Below are 17,247 nucleotides of genomic sequence, written 5' to 3'. Positions count from 1 at the left end.
ATATTGTTAATTCAGTAAATGTCTTACAGTCATGGTTTTCCTCCTTGGTTTGACCTTCCATCATAAAAGTGGCCAAGAGAAAACCAGGCAGACTCCTGGCCTCAATAATTTTCTAATGATGAAGGTCACCAAACGTTTGAGGCCCTTTAGATCAGTGCTGCTAAGTGTGGTCCGTGGACCAGCAGCATCAGCATCCCCTGGGATTTGACAGAAATGCAGATTCTTGGACCCCATTCCCATGCTGTTAATTCAAAGTCTCTAAGACTGGGGCCCTGGAGTCTGTTTTTACAAGCCCTGCAGGGATTCTCAGGTATGCTAAAGGTTGGGAAGTCCTCCGTTAGACCCGGTCCTTGACAGCTTTAAGGAAGAGTCCACAGATAACATATCAGAGACACTTGTATTAAGTGGGGCCCAGATTACAGAGCCCTTGACTCTTAATTTCCTCACTGTGACCTTCAGCAAGACAGTGTTTGAGTCTCAGTTTTTGTACTTATTTGCTATCAGTATAACCAAGATCTCTTTCAGCTTTTCAAAGGGACTAAACTTGGAAACCGTCAAATCTGTCATTTCAGGTGATGGTGACGATGGTGATGATGGTGGTGATGACAGCAGCCGCTCACATTAACTAAGTCATCTCGACATAACTAGCTAGGTCTTAACAGTACTGCACATATTAATTAATCTCACCACACTATGGGGTCGGCACTATCTTTGCTTCACAGATGGTGAAGTCCTGACACAGAGAACAAAACAGTTCACTAACTTGCTTTTGAGTCTGTGTAAGAAAGAAACACTATTCCAAAGTTATGAAAAGAGTCAAGTAAAAATGTATGTGAAAGCACTTTGTAAATGTCAAGCATTATATAGATGAGAGCAGAGCAAACAGCCAACTATTCATGAACTGAAGTTGCTGAGTTTTTTTTAAGCTCTGACTTCATTAGATAGTCAAGGTGAATTAGAATATGACTAAGTGGCTTTTTTAAAAAAAAAAGAAGTTATATGCCCAGAGGAGGGGAAATTTGAGCATTTGAATTGGTGCTAAGTGAAGATTTATGATAAATTTAAAGTCATAGAAGAAAACAAATGTTGATGCTAATTTGAGGCTAAGAAACAGCTTTCATTGATGGCAAAAAAAAGAGCAATAAATCTCTTATCTAAAAGAAGGTAAAACCACCTTGTAAGATCTCCCCAGATAGAGAGTTAGCTGCCCCGAGTTCTCTTCTGACACCTCTCCCAGAATTCTGTTTAGGGCCAAACAATTTAATCTTCTAGAAACAGATTTATACTCTTTTGATATGACAGATTCTTGATTTAATCAGATTCTTCCTGCATCTTCAAATGCTCTTCGTACTAATGCATTAGCTTCCCCCTCCCCAACTCAAGAGACGTGATGAGTATTCAAGATCCATCTTTCCATTTGTCTAAGATATGCCCCCAAAGCATCCTGGGGGTTCAGATCACCGCTGCTCTGACCTTGGTCAGACAAGGAGCAAGAGATGAAAACTGACCCCTCTCCCACCACTGATTTCCATAGAACACTGGCATCGCATTTCAGAGACAGAGACTCAAAAGGTTATTTGACTTTCTCCCGGTCGCACAGTCATTAAGTGAGAAACACAGAAAAGTGTTCTCTCGACTACACCACTGCCAATTCTAGTTTAATGGATTGATAGAGGCATCATGCTTCCCATGATTTCTAAAAGACATCAACATACATCTTTGTTTTCTACAAAAAGTGTCATACCTATATATAAATCTGCAGCGCAATATGGAAGAGTAAACCATTTGTAGTGTTTGTTCATTACAGTCAACACTTGGTGTGTTAGATTAAACAGCAGTGATAAGCTGTTCACTTCCCTCAAGAGTAACAGGAGAGAGTAAAACAAATTTAGAGTCAGCACCAAAGGCGTCGGAGTGGGGCAATCACAAGTATTTTCCTATACGCCTCGTAACAGCTGCAGGTAAATGATCTGACAAAGTCAACTTCAACCGAACAACAAAACCACCACCGGGGCTATAGTTTAAGTTGTTAGACCAGTTGGGGGTGGGGTGGGGGTACAGGAAGACAACCAACTAGATTGCAGAAGCCCTGGTTTTCCAGACCCCTTAACTTCAGTAAAGGTTTGTTCTGCCTTTATTAGAAATCCTAAATTAGGTTTTCTCCACAGGTAACACAAACAGTGCAACATAAAAGAAAAGCATTTTACAAGGGAGATGCCAATACCCCAGGAACAAAGCAGACCAAAAAAAAAAAGATGAATTGAGTCACAAGGTAAGACCTGCCAACTCACCACACACAGTCTGGTGACTCAAAGGCAAGTCTGAATCTATTGTCATTGGAGTATATTCACAGTTCTTAGTTTTAAAAAATAAGAAATTTAGCTCTTGCTTGTTTTGCTCAGCAGTTAGAGTGTCAGCCCACAGGTTCGATTCCAGTCAAGGGCACGTACCTCGGTTGTGATTCATCCCTGGCCCTGGTTGGGGTCATGCGGGAGGCAGCCACTCAGTGTGGCCCTTTCACATCTTCCTTCCTTCCTTCCTTCCTTCCTTCCTTCCTTCCTTCCTTCCTTCCTTCCTTCCGTCCTTCCTTCCTCTCTCTATCTCTCTCTCTCCCTCTCTCTCTCTCGCTCGCTCCCTCCCTCCCACTCTATCTGAGCAAAAAATGGAGAAATGTTCTCAGGTGAGGATTAAAAAAATAATAAAATAAATAAAAAATAAGAGATTTATATGGGAAGTTTAACTTTAAATTTTATTTTTAAAAAATCTGTGAGGAAACCAATAATAAATTTTACATGTACATATAATTTCACTAAAAAGAATTTCGATTTCTTCCACTTTAACATTGCTCTGAGGCTATTATGCACACTTTTTAAAGAAAAATTTTAAATGTATTCTCCTCTGACATTTAAATCAGTGCCTAAGCAATATCAGTGTTCATATACATTGTTAAAATAATCTTAATTCACATTTTCACACTTCATAAATAGACATGGATTTTGTTTTAAAGCTGTGATTTACTTTGATATTTCTACAGATAAACTATGCAGCTAATTTTAAAAACTAAAACATGACTTTCTACAGTTCCTGTATTCTAAAACACTAGAACTGTAAGGCATGCCATCACTTTAATAATAGCTTTCATTATCCCATTAAATGACCACATAAATTGTAACATACATCCCTACTTCAAAAGTGTTAGAGAAAGAGCGAGGGACTGAAATCAGGAAATACATCATTTTATTTGGAGAGAAGATAGAACAGAAAAGGCAGACCTTGTAATATGGAACCCAATTTTTTGGGTTCAAATCCTGGTGGCTCCACTTAAAAGCTGATCTCAGGCAACTTAGCCTCTCTGTACCCCATTTTCCTCTTTGGAATAAAAAATGACAAAGAGCGCATCTGGCATATTAAAGCTGTTACAGGGGTTAAAAGAGTTAATGTTCTTCAAGTACTTCAAACAACTGGACACCATAGATGTTAGTTATACAAGGACCTGTTAAATAGTAGGAGTCGCCATCATCATCCCACCATCACCTACCGAGCGCACTAACACCGTCCGCTTCTTTCGGAGGCGAACAATTTCCAATTCGACCAACTGACAAAATACTTTAATTCAAGGAAATATTTACTGACAACGGAATCATTGGTTGATACTGCTGGGTTTTTGAAGGAAGAAGAGACTATTTTCTTAGTAAAATAATTACAGAACCATGGTGCAGCTTTCTCGTAAGCGGGTAGGGAGGGCTCTGAGTAGGGTCTGTGGTGGCCCAGGCGTCACCGCACCACAGGCCGCCTGCAATGAGATGCAGAATTACGTCTGCACACGCGCTTCTCTGGGTGCAGCCCTCGGATTTTTCAAAAGGCCTGGGGTCCAAAATGTTAGGGGCCATCCACTTGGGGCCATCACACCACATTACAGATAAATGTACCAACGTTTAATTTAATTGAAAGATAGTTGTGTATTCCCAATGATTTTATTCAATGGCAAGCACTTTCCACTTCCTAATCTGGTTTCTTAAATATCAAACAAGCCGCCATCAGAAATGTAAATCCTGGTGTAGCAGAAATTCCTCCCTCTCCCTTTCGTCTCCCATGCACCCCAAGAGGGAACCTGCTTGTTTTATACATCTCCAAGGACTTTTGTCGTACGGACCTAGTCAGCATCCAAACCACCTGGGAAAACAACGGCTTCTGGGACGTGTCATCCCAAACCTTCGCCTTTCTTGTAAAAGGCTTTGGTATCGCTTGGAGATGATGGGCAGCTGCTGCCCAAGCCACTGCCAAGCCAGCGTGCAATTAAAGACTGATCCTGGAAGCCACTGCTGCAGACACTGGAAGGAAAATGAGCCCGCCAGGTTTTACATTTAGAATCAGAGTATCTGGTACCTGCACTGTTTCAATAGACCACGTGTTATAATTATGTCAAAGTCTTAGATAACATGATATTGTGGAAAAGACGTGGACTTTGGAATCAGTCCAGAGCTCCATTCTGCCTCTCCTATCTCCAAGCTGGGTGACCACGGCACAATCACTTACCTCTCTGGACTATCGTTTCTTCCCTTTAGGGGACTTCTGAAGTTTCAATTTGATAAAGACGTGCCAGTAGCCAGAATGGTGTCTGGACTTTCCCTTCTCCATATCCATTTATGGATGATTTATCATAATAATACTTTACCACAAAAAGTTAGGTCATTGGTGTTTAACTATTTTACCTTCACATAACATTGTATAACTTCTTACAAGCTACTTCCAGATCATACCTCGTTCCTGAAATTACCATATCCCTAACAAGGGTTGTTATGCAATATTGTATTAAAGCAAAAAGGAAACCTCACAGTCATCACCAATGACATATCTCCTACCTTTCCATCTATTTTTAGCTATACAAGTTACCAATTACTGCCAATTTAAGAGACGGTGCACGTGTGAAATGCAGACTATTCTGTTATGGCACCAGTATTCAGACACCACCTAAAATATTCACTGTTAGGCTATCATGACTTTTAAAAACAGGGAATCTGCCCTGGCCAGTTTGGCTCAGCGGTTGAGCGTCGGCCTGCGGACCAGAGTCCAGGGTTTGGTTCCTGCTAGGGGCACGTACCACAAAAAAAAAAAATTGTGTGCCTAGATTTCCATAAATATGTCTATGAAAGCCCATTTACCTAAAATAAGCATCCAGCTGGGCAAGGAAAAATTTAAGCTTCAATGAGCCCCAAACTTTCTATATCTTACTTCTATTCCTGGAAAACCCTGACCCATAGTGTATCTCATTATAGAAGAAGAAATTGAGGCTTAAAGAGCTTAGAGAATAAGTCATGCAAGGACAGAGTAATGGCACTGGGGTTCTAACCCTATTCTGAAGCCATAACCCAGGCTCTTTTCCTCTGATCTAATTATGCAACCAAAGCCTGTGTGAGGGGGCGAAGGGAAGAGAAAGAAATAAGTAAATACAGCATTAACTTGCCATTGAGTTCCTTTGCTAAAGTTCACATGAAATTAAAATAGAATTTCTTTTCCTTCTCCCCAAGTAAATATTTTTAGAGGTGGCATCCGTGGAGTTTTCTTTATTTGTAGCCATAGTCAACATAGTTATATAATACTGTCAAGATTCAAGCTGGTAGGCAGTCAATGCTTCTCAAATAAGATCGTCACGCCTTGGCAGTTTTGCTCAGTGATTAGAGCGTCAGTCTGCAGACCAAAGAGTTGAGGGTTTGATTCCAGTCAAGGGCACGTACCTCGGGTGCGATTTGGTCCCTGGTCCTGGTTGGGGTTGTACAGGAGGCAACCAATCGAAGTGTCTCTTTCACATTGATGTTTCTCTCTCCCTCTCCCTCCCACTCTATATGAAAATCAATGAGATAATATCCTCAGGTGAGGATTTAAAAAAAAAGATCATGTCCATCATGTCTGATCTGACTCACCATCTCTGGAAGGTGTATGCCTCCCTTAGTGGTCTTTATCTTCTGACAGGCTACCATGTGCAGATGAGAAAAAAGTAAACAGGTAAATTCACAAGCTTTTTAGATTGACTTTGACTGAGGTGGGCCTTTGACTGAGGTGATTTTTGCTTATGACACAAGGAATGCTACTTTTAATTTTAGTAAATATTAGTTACTGTTCACCTATAACCACAGTACTCTCCCTCACACCCCGTAGGTCTATCACAAGCATCTGTGTGCTCAAATACAGGTTAATGTCCGGCACTGCCAGCAGCATGAACCGACCCTGCTCAGAGTGGTAAGGTAATATCAGCAGGTACTGTAAGGCTGTAGTAGTTTAGAGTAAATATACCCTTTGCCCTCAGTGCATTTGAGGAAACCAGAGAGTCAACTCAGAGCATGGACTATGGAACCAGAATGGCTGGATTCAAACCTCCCTTCCTCCACCCAGTCTATGATTTGGGGCAAGTTCCATCTGTGTTTCCCTTTCCTCGTCTGTAGAATGCAAATAATAGCATCTAACTCCTAGGCTTGGTGAAAGGGTTCACTGAAGTTTACTTATTTATATCAGAACATGCATGGCACCTCAGTGTCATGAGGTGTTAGCCATTGGTTTTCATTTAAATACAAAGAACAAATTAGATGCTTTGCCTGGAAGATATGTGTATGAAATGACTATAAATGGGGTCTGCAGGGATCATTTCTCAATCAACGAAGTCTTATTTCTGGCAGAGGAGGTATTAAGTCACACACAATGCACTCCAGCATGGACAAGGCAATGGCTCCCGTGTTCCTCCTGGAGAGGGAATCATCGGGTGGTGACCAGAAATGAAGATGAGAGAACCTCATGCACAGAGCCAGCGGTTCTTCCGGCCTCTCCAGCCTCACCCACCGTGCCACGGGGACCCTGCCTGAGCGAAGGGTGCCACAGGGCAGAGGTTGGGGAGAGAAGACAATCCAAAGCCTGGGAAGCACTGGAGGGCTTTGGTGAGCAACCAAAGCGCATTGGCAGATCTGGCAGGCTGCTGGGAATGAAGCAGAGTTCCAGGAGCTGAAGGAGGTGGCAGAGCACAGCAGAAAAGATCGCAGCAGCCAAAGCCCAAAATAAGTCAGCGCCGCTGCTCTGACGGTAAATATAGAACGAAGGAATGGTTGTTGCCAGCTATTTTATTAGAGGGAGAAAATGACAGTCTTAGAAACAGCCTGATGAGAAAGATTTAAAAGAAACAAACACTTTAGATGGAAGGCTTAAGACCAAGGTAAAAAAAAATAATAATAATGTACCCACTAACAGAGGCAAAAATTGGGGGAGATAAATGGTTTTCAGTAAAAAGAATCAAGGCTCCTTGGGAGAATAGCGGACTTCAGGACTGAAGCCAGGAATGGACAAGATAAGCTTTGACTATCTTGTACCAGGAAGCAAGAAAGTATCAGACACTATCGGGGCCTTCGTAAAAGTATACAGGAGATAAGGACAAATTGAGCATCGAGAAGAATGTTGACTGCAATGGGTTGAAACAAATACATTAAGATCCACAAGTTCTTAATGATACTTAAAAAAGAGAAACTCATTGATTATCATGGGAGGTTGTTAGAGCACAAATCATTACTCAGAAAATTGATTAAAGGAAAAAAATTAAGCCTTTTCCCTGTCTTTCCTACAGAATCTAAATTTCAGGGGACCCAAATAGTCCATGAGGGTAATTTTTTTATAGACAGAATTCCAATTAATAAACGCAAGAGGAATAATATCAAAAAGACAAGACATAACACGTGCTAGAGAGGATGCAGAGAAAGGGGAACCCTGTGCACTGTCAGTGGGAATGTACATTGGTGCAGCAACTATGGAAAACAATAAGAAAGTTCCTCAAAAATTTAAAATAGAACTATCATAGGATCCAGCAATTCCACTTTTTGTTCCTGTCTGAAGAAAACAAAACACTAACTCAAAAAGATTTCTATACCCCTATTTCACGGCAGCATTATTTACAGTAGCCAAGATATGGAAACAATCTAAATGTCCATGAATGGATGGTAGATAAAGAACATGTGGGATATATACAATGGAATATTATTAAGCCATTTAAAAAGAATGAAAACTTGCTATTTGAAACAACATAGATAGAACTTGAGGGCATTATGCTAAGTGAAATAAACCAGACAGCAAAAGACAAATATGATATCACTTATATATGAAATAGAAAAATAAAGAAAAACTCACAGATACAGAGAACAAACTGTTGGTTGCCAGACATAGAGGGTGCAGGGTGGGCAAAGGGGTGAAGGGAGTCAAAGATACAAGCTTCTAATTACAAAAATACAAGTCAGGGGATACAATGTGCAGCCTGGCAACTACAGTTAATAATACTGGATTGCATATTTGAAAGTTGCTAAGAGAGTAAATCTTAAAGGTTCTCATCACAGACAAAAAAATTCTGCAACTATGTGTGGAAATGGATGTTAAGTAGACTTATTTTGTTGAACATTTCACAGTATATAAAAATATTGAATAATTATGTTATACACCTGAAACTAATATAATGTTGCATATCAACTACACCTCAATAAAAGGTATACACCTTTTTTAAAAGAGGAATCATAGATTTAGATCATCACCACTCTACAACCCCTAATGAAATGGATCTAGGCTACAACCACCTATGATGCTATAATCATTAGTGAAAGGTAGAAAGATAAGTTGACTCTACTTGAACCCACTAATCAATCTTAACATCTCCAAAAGAGTCATCTGGACGTCACGCAGACGCATGATGTGATGTGATGCAAGGGATTTTATGCAGCACCACCTACGAAGAATGCTTGGCCTTTGAACTTGAATTTAATCAAGCCTCTACATCTAACTGCCAGATTACAGGAAACATGGAGAATAGAAAAACAAGTGAAACAACGCCATAGTAAGAAATCAGCCCAGAAAATGGGACATTCTATTGGATAAATGACCCGTTCCCTCCATCAAATCAATGGCATGAAAAAAGAGGCAGGGGATGGGGAGTGGGGGGGGTGGAGGGACAACTAGTAAATTAGATTTAAAAACCAAATGACCAAATGCAATGTACGAACCTCATTTAGTTCCTGATTTCAACAAATAATAAGTAAAAAGATATCTTTGAGAAAATATGAATATGGGAATTATATTAAAGAATTATTGTTAACATTTTTAGGTGTAAAAAAGGCATAAAAGTTGTTTCTTTAAAAAAAACATCCTTATCAGAGATGTAAACTGAAACATTTATCAGTGGGATGACATGATGTTTAAGCTTTTACTTTAAAATACACCAGCCCCCCACAAAAAAATGGGGGAAGGTGGAAATAAATGAAACAAGACTGGCAAATGTTAATAACCATTGAAACTTTGGTGCTTATTATACTAATCTCTCACAACCTCAAAACACGAATAAAGGGTTTTGGTAGGAATTCAAGCTGTGCCTTATCTTACCACGAATATTTAAAGAGGTACTGGGGTCCTCCCACAGGGCAAAATTTAGTCATTCCCCACTTAGCCTAAAAAAGTGCAGAGAGTCTTAATCTTTGTGCATTTGGAATTCAATATGATTAGAAGTGACTGAAACCAAGGAACCCTAGAGTTCTGCAGTATCAACCAAATGTCAGCTTAATTTTTCCCAGTAAGAGAGCACCTAGAAGACATTTGGGTTGGGCAACACAATCCACAAAGAATTTACTGGATGACAGTTGCTATCAGATGTGTGGGAGCCCAAGGCAGCATGGACAAGAGCCGCCAGTATTCCTCAACCCAGTCTTGGTCAATGCAAAAGGTGCAGACTTTCTTACCAACTTGTATAATGCACAAAGCTGCTTTTTTTAAACCAGGAGTAGTAATTTTGTGTTAACTTGTCCATATAGTCACTTAGCTGTAATCTAAAGGTGCAGCCCATGAAATACAAAGCAAAAGGTCCATAGAAGTCTCTAGCCATGAGTCATTTGATTAGCATCATTGCCCTAAACAAGGGGCTAACCAGATGACCCTAGATGCTCGCAAGTCACCACATGGTTTGGTATATGTAGTTCTTCAAAATACTTCTTAAGGGCTGAATGTTTGTGTCTCCTCAAAGTTTGTAAGTTGAAAACCTAAACCCCAGTGTGGTGGTATTTGGAGATGGGGTCTGTGGGGAGCATTTAGGGCTAGACTAGGTCATGAGGGTGGGGCCTCCATGATGATATTAGTGGGCTTATAAGAAAAGGAAGGGAAAGAGATTCTCTCTCTCCGTGCGCATGAGGAATGGCCACGTGACGAAGCAGGGAACAGGCACAGGAAGAAGGTGGCCATCTGCAAGCCAGGAGGAAAGCTCTAACCAGAGGCCAAATCGGCTGGCACCCTGACCCTGGACTCCCCAGCATCCAGAGCTGTGAGCAAATAAATTTCTGTTGCTTAAGCCACCCGGTTTATGGTATTTTATTATGGCAACTTGAGAAGACTAATACAGGTTATTTCACCCATTTTTCTTTCTTTCGAATTCCTGTATCTCTGATCTAGAAGGTTCCAAAATCACAAAGTTCCAAAGCCAAAGGAGGTGAAGATGGTCGAAAACTGAGTTTCCAACAATGGAAAATATGACAATCTTCCCCGAACAAGAAACTGGCCATGCACTTATGAAATGTGTTTGGAATGTCCCAAAGAGAGGAGTGTTAGCACGGAAGAAGGGTTAATAAAGTACACATTATTTGAAGTAACCACATTCAGAATAATTAAGATAAGCATAAATTTGTATATTGGCAAGGCACACAACATCACCCCGGGCAGCGAGGAACACAAGCCTCCATGCAGATGAACACTTCAGATCTGTTTACACAGAAACCCTCAGCACTGCCCTTCCCAGATTGCCTGGCTGCCCTCATGTCTCAGTGTTCTGTGCCATGAAAAAGTAACTGTCAAGGATAACAGGAACATGATCTGACCTACTTTTCCCTAGATTCCTGCAAAGTCTACCACTCTGGTTCTTGCATTTATTTAGCGATCACATGTTTGGGACACAGTTCCTCACATTCTCTGCAGGCCATAATGCCACATATGAAGGTCACTTGTAGGCAGTTCCTAAACTCTCCTGGTCATGAACCTAAACACGTCCTATTGCACCCAGCTAATCCGCAGAACACCCTTCTGAGGTAGATCATGTACAGCCGTTCAACGTGGGAAAGGAAATGCCTAAGAAAGGAAGAAGGCAGCCTAGAGAGGTTGAAGACCTACATCAGTTCAGACCCTTCCATACCCACAGGAAGCCACACCAAAATAAGGGTTTCTCCCTAGCTCTCAAGCTTCCACAAACCCACTTTTACAAGAACTAAAAGTCCCCCAGTGAGGTCTGCTTTTACAGGCAGACAACCAAGACTTCATTTTAAAAATTACAGCCCCCCAAATCTACCTTATTGCAGCTTTTCTGTAAAACCTGATTAACAATGATACAGTAAAACAACACAAAACTGTGTAGAACCCACCAAAGCTGTCCCGAAGCCCTGGTGAGCAAGGGAACCTAAGGCCTTCTGAGTGGCTAGTGTCAGGATGCCAGCAGTTCATCATCCACTTCTCTAACACACAAAACATGTCTGACCTGCTCAGGCCATAGACGCTCTTAAACTCCAACGAGGGACACTTCTTCACTAATAATAATAATAATAATAATAACAACAACAATAATAATATCTGAATACACCAGCAGAAAGTATTAAGATTTAAGATGGGGGGGGGGGGCGTGCACCCTCAGTTCAAAGTGGCGTCACCGAATACTAAGTGCTGGAGACTCCGGAACCCAGGAGCTAGAAGCTCCTTTGGTAACTTCAACTCGGGCCGCCTCCCCTCGGCGGTGGGGGCGGCCACAGCCAGTCCCGAAGCCCAGAGCTATCAACGGCGTGTCCAAAACAAGCGCACACATCTCCTGCCTCCTGCCAACGGGGATCCCACTCGTGGGCCCTGAAGCTTGCTGTCCGACACGGCTGGCCGCCTGTTAGGCACCGGACACCTGCAGCTTCCCCTCTGGGGAGAGGCAAACGGCCCTTCTTAGGGCCATGCCCACCGTCAGGCAGCCGGAGTCCAGGTGTTCTGGGGTTGATCAGGTGCATCTGGGGGGAGGGGAAACCGTCGCTCACCCCGGGACACCCTAGGACCCCGCTGTCCCCGGACCCTCTCCTGGCTGGTCCCACACAAGGCTCCTCCTTCCACCACCTCCGGAACTTCCCGCCGCCGTCCTCAGCGCCCGAGGGTGGGCGCGGGTCCACGTGCGCCGCCCTTGCCCACTCGGCGGGACCGAGCGACACTCACCCGGGCCCCGGCCACGCTCCGCTTCCTCCGCAGCGTGAGCCCGCTCCGCAGCAGCGCCGGCAGGTCCCTGAGCCGCGGCCTCGGCGGCACCGGCGGCTGCTCGCGCGCGGGCTCCTGGGCGCAGGGGCTGCGGCGCAGGGCGCTGTCAGCCGCTGCCACCGCCACTGCCCGGGCCAAGGCCGGGCTCTCGCACGGAGGCTGCATCTTGACTGAGCCCACGGCCATCCTCATGCCCTGACGGCGCTGCGGCGCCAGCAGCTCCTCTCCCCTGCGCTCGCCTCCGCGCACCGTCCGCGCCTTCGCCAGGCAGCGAGAGGGCGCGACTGCGGCTCGGCGCGGGGCGCGCTTGCCAGCCGCTGCCCATTGGCGCGCGCCGGGGCCTCCGCCTGGCTCAGCCCCGCGCACCTCCCCCTCCCCGCCCAGGTGCACCGCCCCGCCCCGCCCCGCCCTCTCCCCCGGCTCACCTCCGCCTGCGGACCTGGGCCCCTCAGTCATCCCGGAACCCAGAGGAAAGGGTAGGACACCCTCTCAGCCATATGCGGGGTTCCCAGAATCCTCCACCAAACCCACTTTACTGCCCACCCCCAAGTCCAATTAATTCCCTTCGGCTGAGAAGCCCCACTTCACTCCCTTTTCCTAACAGACAGAATTGACTTGGACTTCGACCAAGTGAACTGAGAAGTCTGAGACACTCCTTCCCCATAACCCCTCCTTGCTTTTTGCACAGCCTAGCCCCAAATCATAATCGCTACTCCTGGAAACGTTTGTGCCAAAGAACTTCAAAATAGGCTCTCAGTCTACTACAAGTCACACGCCATTGCCCCTGCCACACTGTCCCCTCTTTAGCACCCTCATCATGAAAGGTTAAAGGGAGAAAACTTGTGTTGGTTATGATAGGTGTTTAGCAAAATAAGTGCAAGTCTGGTGACCCGAAGGTGAATCTCTATTAACAAGTTGGAACCTGACCTTCCCTGAAAGCCGAACGCGCGTGATGAATGTGCTTCGTAAACTGTATAGGGCAGCATGGTGTGAATCATTGTTTACACCATTCCAGGAGCTAGGAATAGTGGAGCGTTGAGAGGAAACTATTCTAGCAGGGCCTTGAGATCTAGGTGGCTGTGAATCTCATGTCCTACATCCTCAACAAAGGCCAGTTAGGGCTTTCACTCCTTATCAGGAGGATACCGGGGTCCCCATCTTTGCCTAAAATTTGTAAGAATTGAATAAGCATACTCACATTAAAAAAATAAAGTGGACAAATAAGGATTACAGGAGGTCAGGGCCCTGCGTTGGTTTACGGTTGTACTCTGAACCCCTCACTGGGGAGATGCTTGGCAAATACGTATGGAAATGTGGCCATGTAAGGAAAAAGGAAGATTGACCTGTGACCTCTGACTGCAGAGAATTTAAGATTTGGCCCAGGAGAAAATAAACATATAGAAAAACAAAGAATTGCCTTGCACTCTTGGTAATTGCCAAGCGAGTGTGAATAATCCGAGGGATCCGAGCCACAGGAGCGAGAAATACTTCTGGCCTGGGATGGGCAAAGAAAAGTCAATGGAGGCGGTTTAAACTGTGCCTTAAAGCTGAGCAGGGAAGATTCAACTAAGCAGAAAGGAGGGGGAGGGTCCTTCAAGTCAAGAGGAAAATCATGACAACAATGCCAAGGCGGTATCACACAGAACCTATCAGGCACTGCGTGTGTCATACTGGTGGGAGAGAGGGATCCATAATATAATGGGAAAGCTGGAGACAACATTAGAAAGAATGCTGGTGACACACTGCAGAAGGCCTTAAATCCTGTCACCACAGGCTATGTGGACAGAACTCTGCAATAAACTCTATAGTCCATCACAATTTCCAAATACCTATCACACTTATTTATTCAAGGCTGAGATCGCACTTGCATGCACTATGTAAGACGTACCAGTTGATACAGTGTTGAAACACTTCAGCCCCAATTGGAAATCAGTCATTGCTTCGTGCCCCAGGATGTCACCCCATACTCCAGACTTCCTCTTGAAATACCAGCTGAAGGTCCAGTAATGCTATTCCAGGACACTTTTGGTCAATGTTCACTCTGATTAGTGAGTGTTTGTACCATTTCATTCTTTTTTAATTTAAATTTTATTTTTCCATCACCATTTATCCCCTTTATGCCCTCTTCTACCTCCACCACCCCGCGCAATCACCACACTGTTGGCCATGCCCAATCCCTCAGCCCCACCCCCACCAGAGCTATCTCCTGCTGTCTACGAGTCTCTCTATTTTGCTTGGAAGTTCAATTTGTTCATTAAATTCCACATGTACTCTTTCATTCTTGGTGAAATCTTTCAAATCACTCCATAAAGCTAATTTGCTGTAAAACTGTACATGTGGGTTCTGTCTCCTAGTCCAGATTCTTGGTCTTGACCATCTTTCACACAGATTCTCAATGCCAGACCAGGGAGTTAAGACTTCATCCTGTAGATTCTATGGCATTGACCAAGGGTCTAAAACTCAATATCAATAAGGACCCTTGGAAAGTTGGCTTGAATTATAGTAATAAATGAAAATTGCTATTCAACCACAGTATAAGGCAGACAACAGGAAATAAGCAGAAGAGCCATGCCACTATTTAGCTTAAGTCAATCAATGTCCCACCCCAGGACCTTTGCACTTGCTATACCCTCTGCCTAGAATATTCTTTCTCTGCGATGCTGCCCAATAGAACTTTTTGCGATGGTGGACATATTTGTATGTGTTTTGTAGCCATTAGCCATATTGAGCACTTGAAATGTGGCTGGTGTGCCTAAAAACACTAAATTTTAAATTTTATTTTATTTGAATTAATATATATTTAGATCGCTACATGTGGCTATGAACTACTCTATTGGAAAGGAAAGTTCTAGAAATCCATGTTTCCCTTTCTCTACTCAAGTTGTTTTAACTGGATGCCTCATGTCAGTGAGGCTCCCATGACCATGTGGCTTAAAGCTGTAGTGCTCCCTCCCTACTCTTTCGTCGTGCCCTTCCTGGCCCCCCAGAGCCTGTTGACTTACAGTATTCTGTATATTTTTCTTATTCCTTTATCTGTTGTCTGCCTCTCCATCCTAGAATCTAAGTTCCACAGGGACTGATTTTTTTTTTCCCTTTTGTTCAATATCTAGAACATATTAATTGAGCAACTGAAGTTCCACATGTGAGAACCCAGCTTTTCAAAAGGAACCTAATTGGCTCAGCGGTTAGAGCATCAGCCTGTGGACCAGAGAGTCCCGGGTTCAGTTCCTGCTAAGGGCACATACCTCGGTCGCAGTTTGTCCCCAGCCCTGGTTGGGGTCGTGCAGGTGGCAACCACTCAATGTGTCTCTCTTACATCGCTGTTTCTCTCTCTCTCTTCCTCCCTATCTCCCACTGTGTCTAAAGATAAATGCAAATGTCCTCAGATGAGGATGAAAGAAAAAAAAAGTTTTAAAAAAATGTAAATACTAAATATGCCAACATCACAGAGATCAAACAAAACCACTGTGGTACTTGAGCCAATTTTTACCTAGGGAATGACATCATCAAAGGTAAAGTTTATGGAAATACCTATGTAAGAAAATACAAGTTTTATTGGCTATTTGCAGTGAAGGGACATTGGAGCCAGGAAGATAAATCTGACAATTAACTAGCTACAAAGAGACGAGGAACTGAATTAGTGGAGTCAGTGGCAACAGGGGGAGGTTAGATGTTAGACTTTACAGCATGTGTTAGGCTTCCAACATGTGTTAGGAGGAGTAGAAAAGTACTCCGGTGGTGTTACTTTATCTTACAAAGATGACCACACAATATGCCTGTCCCCAAGATCTTCTCCAATATGATCTTGCCACTCCCCCATGAATAGACAGGGTTCATTTCTCCATCCCCTTGAACCTGGGCAGGCCCTGTGACTACCTTGGCCAATGGAATACAGCAGTTCTGTAAGTGTCCTTATTGTCCTGGTAGCTTACACTTTCTGCTCTCTTGGAATACTCACTCCTTGGATGCTCCCATTTGGAACCCACTTTCCATGGTAGGAGAAGCCCAAAACACATGGCAAGTTCATGCAAAGGTGCTCTGGCAGCTGGGAGTCCACCCAACAACCAGCTTTAATCGCTAGCCATTTGTATGCTACCTTGGGACACCCTGTCCAACCAAGTCTTCGTATACCTCCTGTACTAACCAACTTTTGGCTGTAACCACCGGTGAGAATTCAAAGCAAGAACTGACAACTAACAGCGCCCAATCAACTCACCAAACTATGGAGAGAATAATAAACTATTTTAAGCCACTAAATTTAGAGGTATTTGTTATACAACAATAGACCACAGGATTCAGAAAAGCGTGAAGAATATAATCCCCTGTGAATAAAAAGGAAGGAAATTTATATTCATATTTGTAGGTAGGTGAAGAAACTTGAAATTTCTTACAAGTGGCTGGAATTGGCTACATGGGGAAAGGAAAGACAGGAAATTTTTCATGTATAACATTTTTGGTATTTTAAAATACATGTGAATGTATTTCCTATTTTAAAAATGGTTCCAGATTTAGAGAAGTCAGGGAAGTAGAGGGAGGTGGTTTTGAGGGTTTAATTTTGCACAGCAGTTGAACTTACCAAATTAGAAGGCACTCAAGTGAAAATCCGACCAGCAAGAGCAGCTGGAGCTCAAAGAAAGGACCACAGATACAGCTATGCCAGTGTCCAAAAATATGATTGTAAAGGGTGAACCAGACTGTGGTGCTCAGAGGGTAGAGAAGGCACAGAGACAGTCCACCCCTTCCTGGGGTGAGCCCTCAGAGAACACACAGCAAATGACCTTCTGTTCCCAGACGTATGGACTTTGGAGTAGTGACTCTCATGGATTTTCCTCCTTAAATGTTTGTGGTCTCGTGTGATTAGCTTGAATTCCAAGGAAAGCATCTATTAGCTGGGATTTCTCTTGTGTTTTCACTCCCTGAGTACCTGCTTGTCTCCTGATAAATGTACAAAATACATGCCATGCTAATGAGTCTCCT

At 43.4% G+C, this 17,247-nt stretch overlaps 1 protein-coding gene across 1 annotated transcript in view; it reads right to left on the bottom strand.

The window, feature by feature from the left end:
• Positions 1-12,462, bottom strand: part of RAPGEF5 (Rap guanine nucleotide exchange factor 5) — a 232,836-nt gene extending 220,374 nt beyond the window's left edge. Inside the window, exon 1 of the mRNA XM_036247514.1 lies at positions 12,232-12,462. Coding sequence (XP_036103407.1) covers positions 12,232-12,462 — 231 coding nt within the window. The remainder of the gene's footprint in view (positions 1-12,231) is intronic.
• Between the last annotated feature and the right edge of the window lie 4,785 nt (positions 12,463-17,247).

The sequence above is a fragment of the Molossus molossus genome, unplaced genomic scaffold (assembly GCF_014108415.1).
Source record: "Molossus molossus isolate mMolMol1 unplaced genomic scaffold, mMolMol1.p scaffold_m16_p_7, whole genome shotgun sequence".
Lineage (NCBI taxonomy): Eukaryota > Metazoa > Chordata > Mammalia > Chiroptera > Molossidae > Molossus > Molossus molossus.
This window is presented reverse-complemented; position numbering and strand designations above follow the sequence as displayed.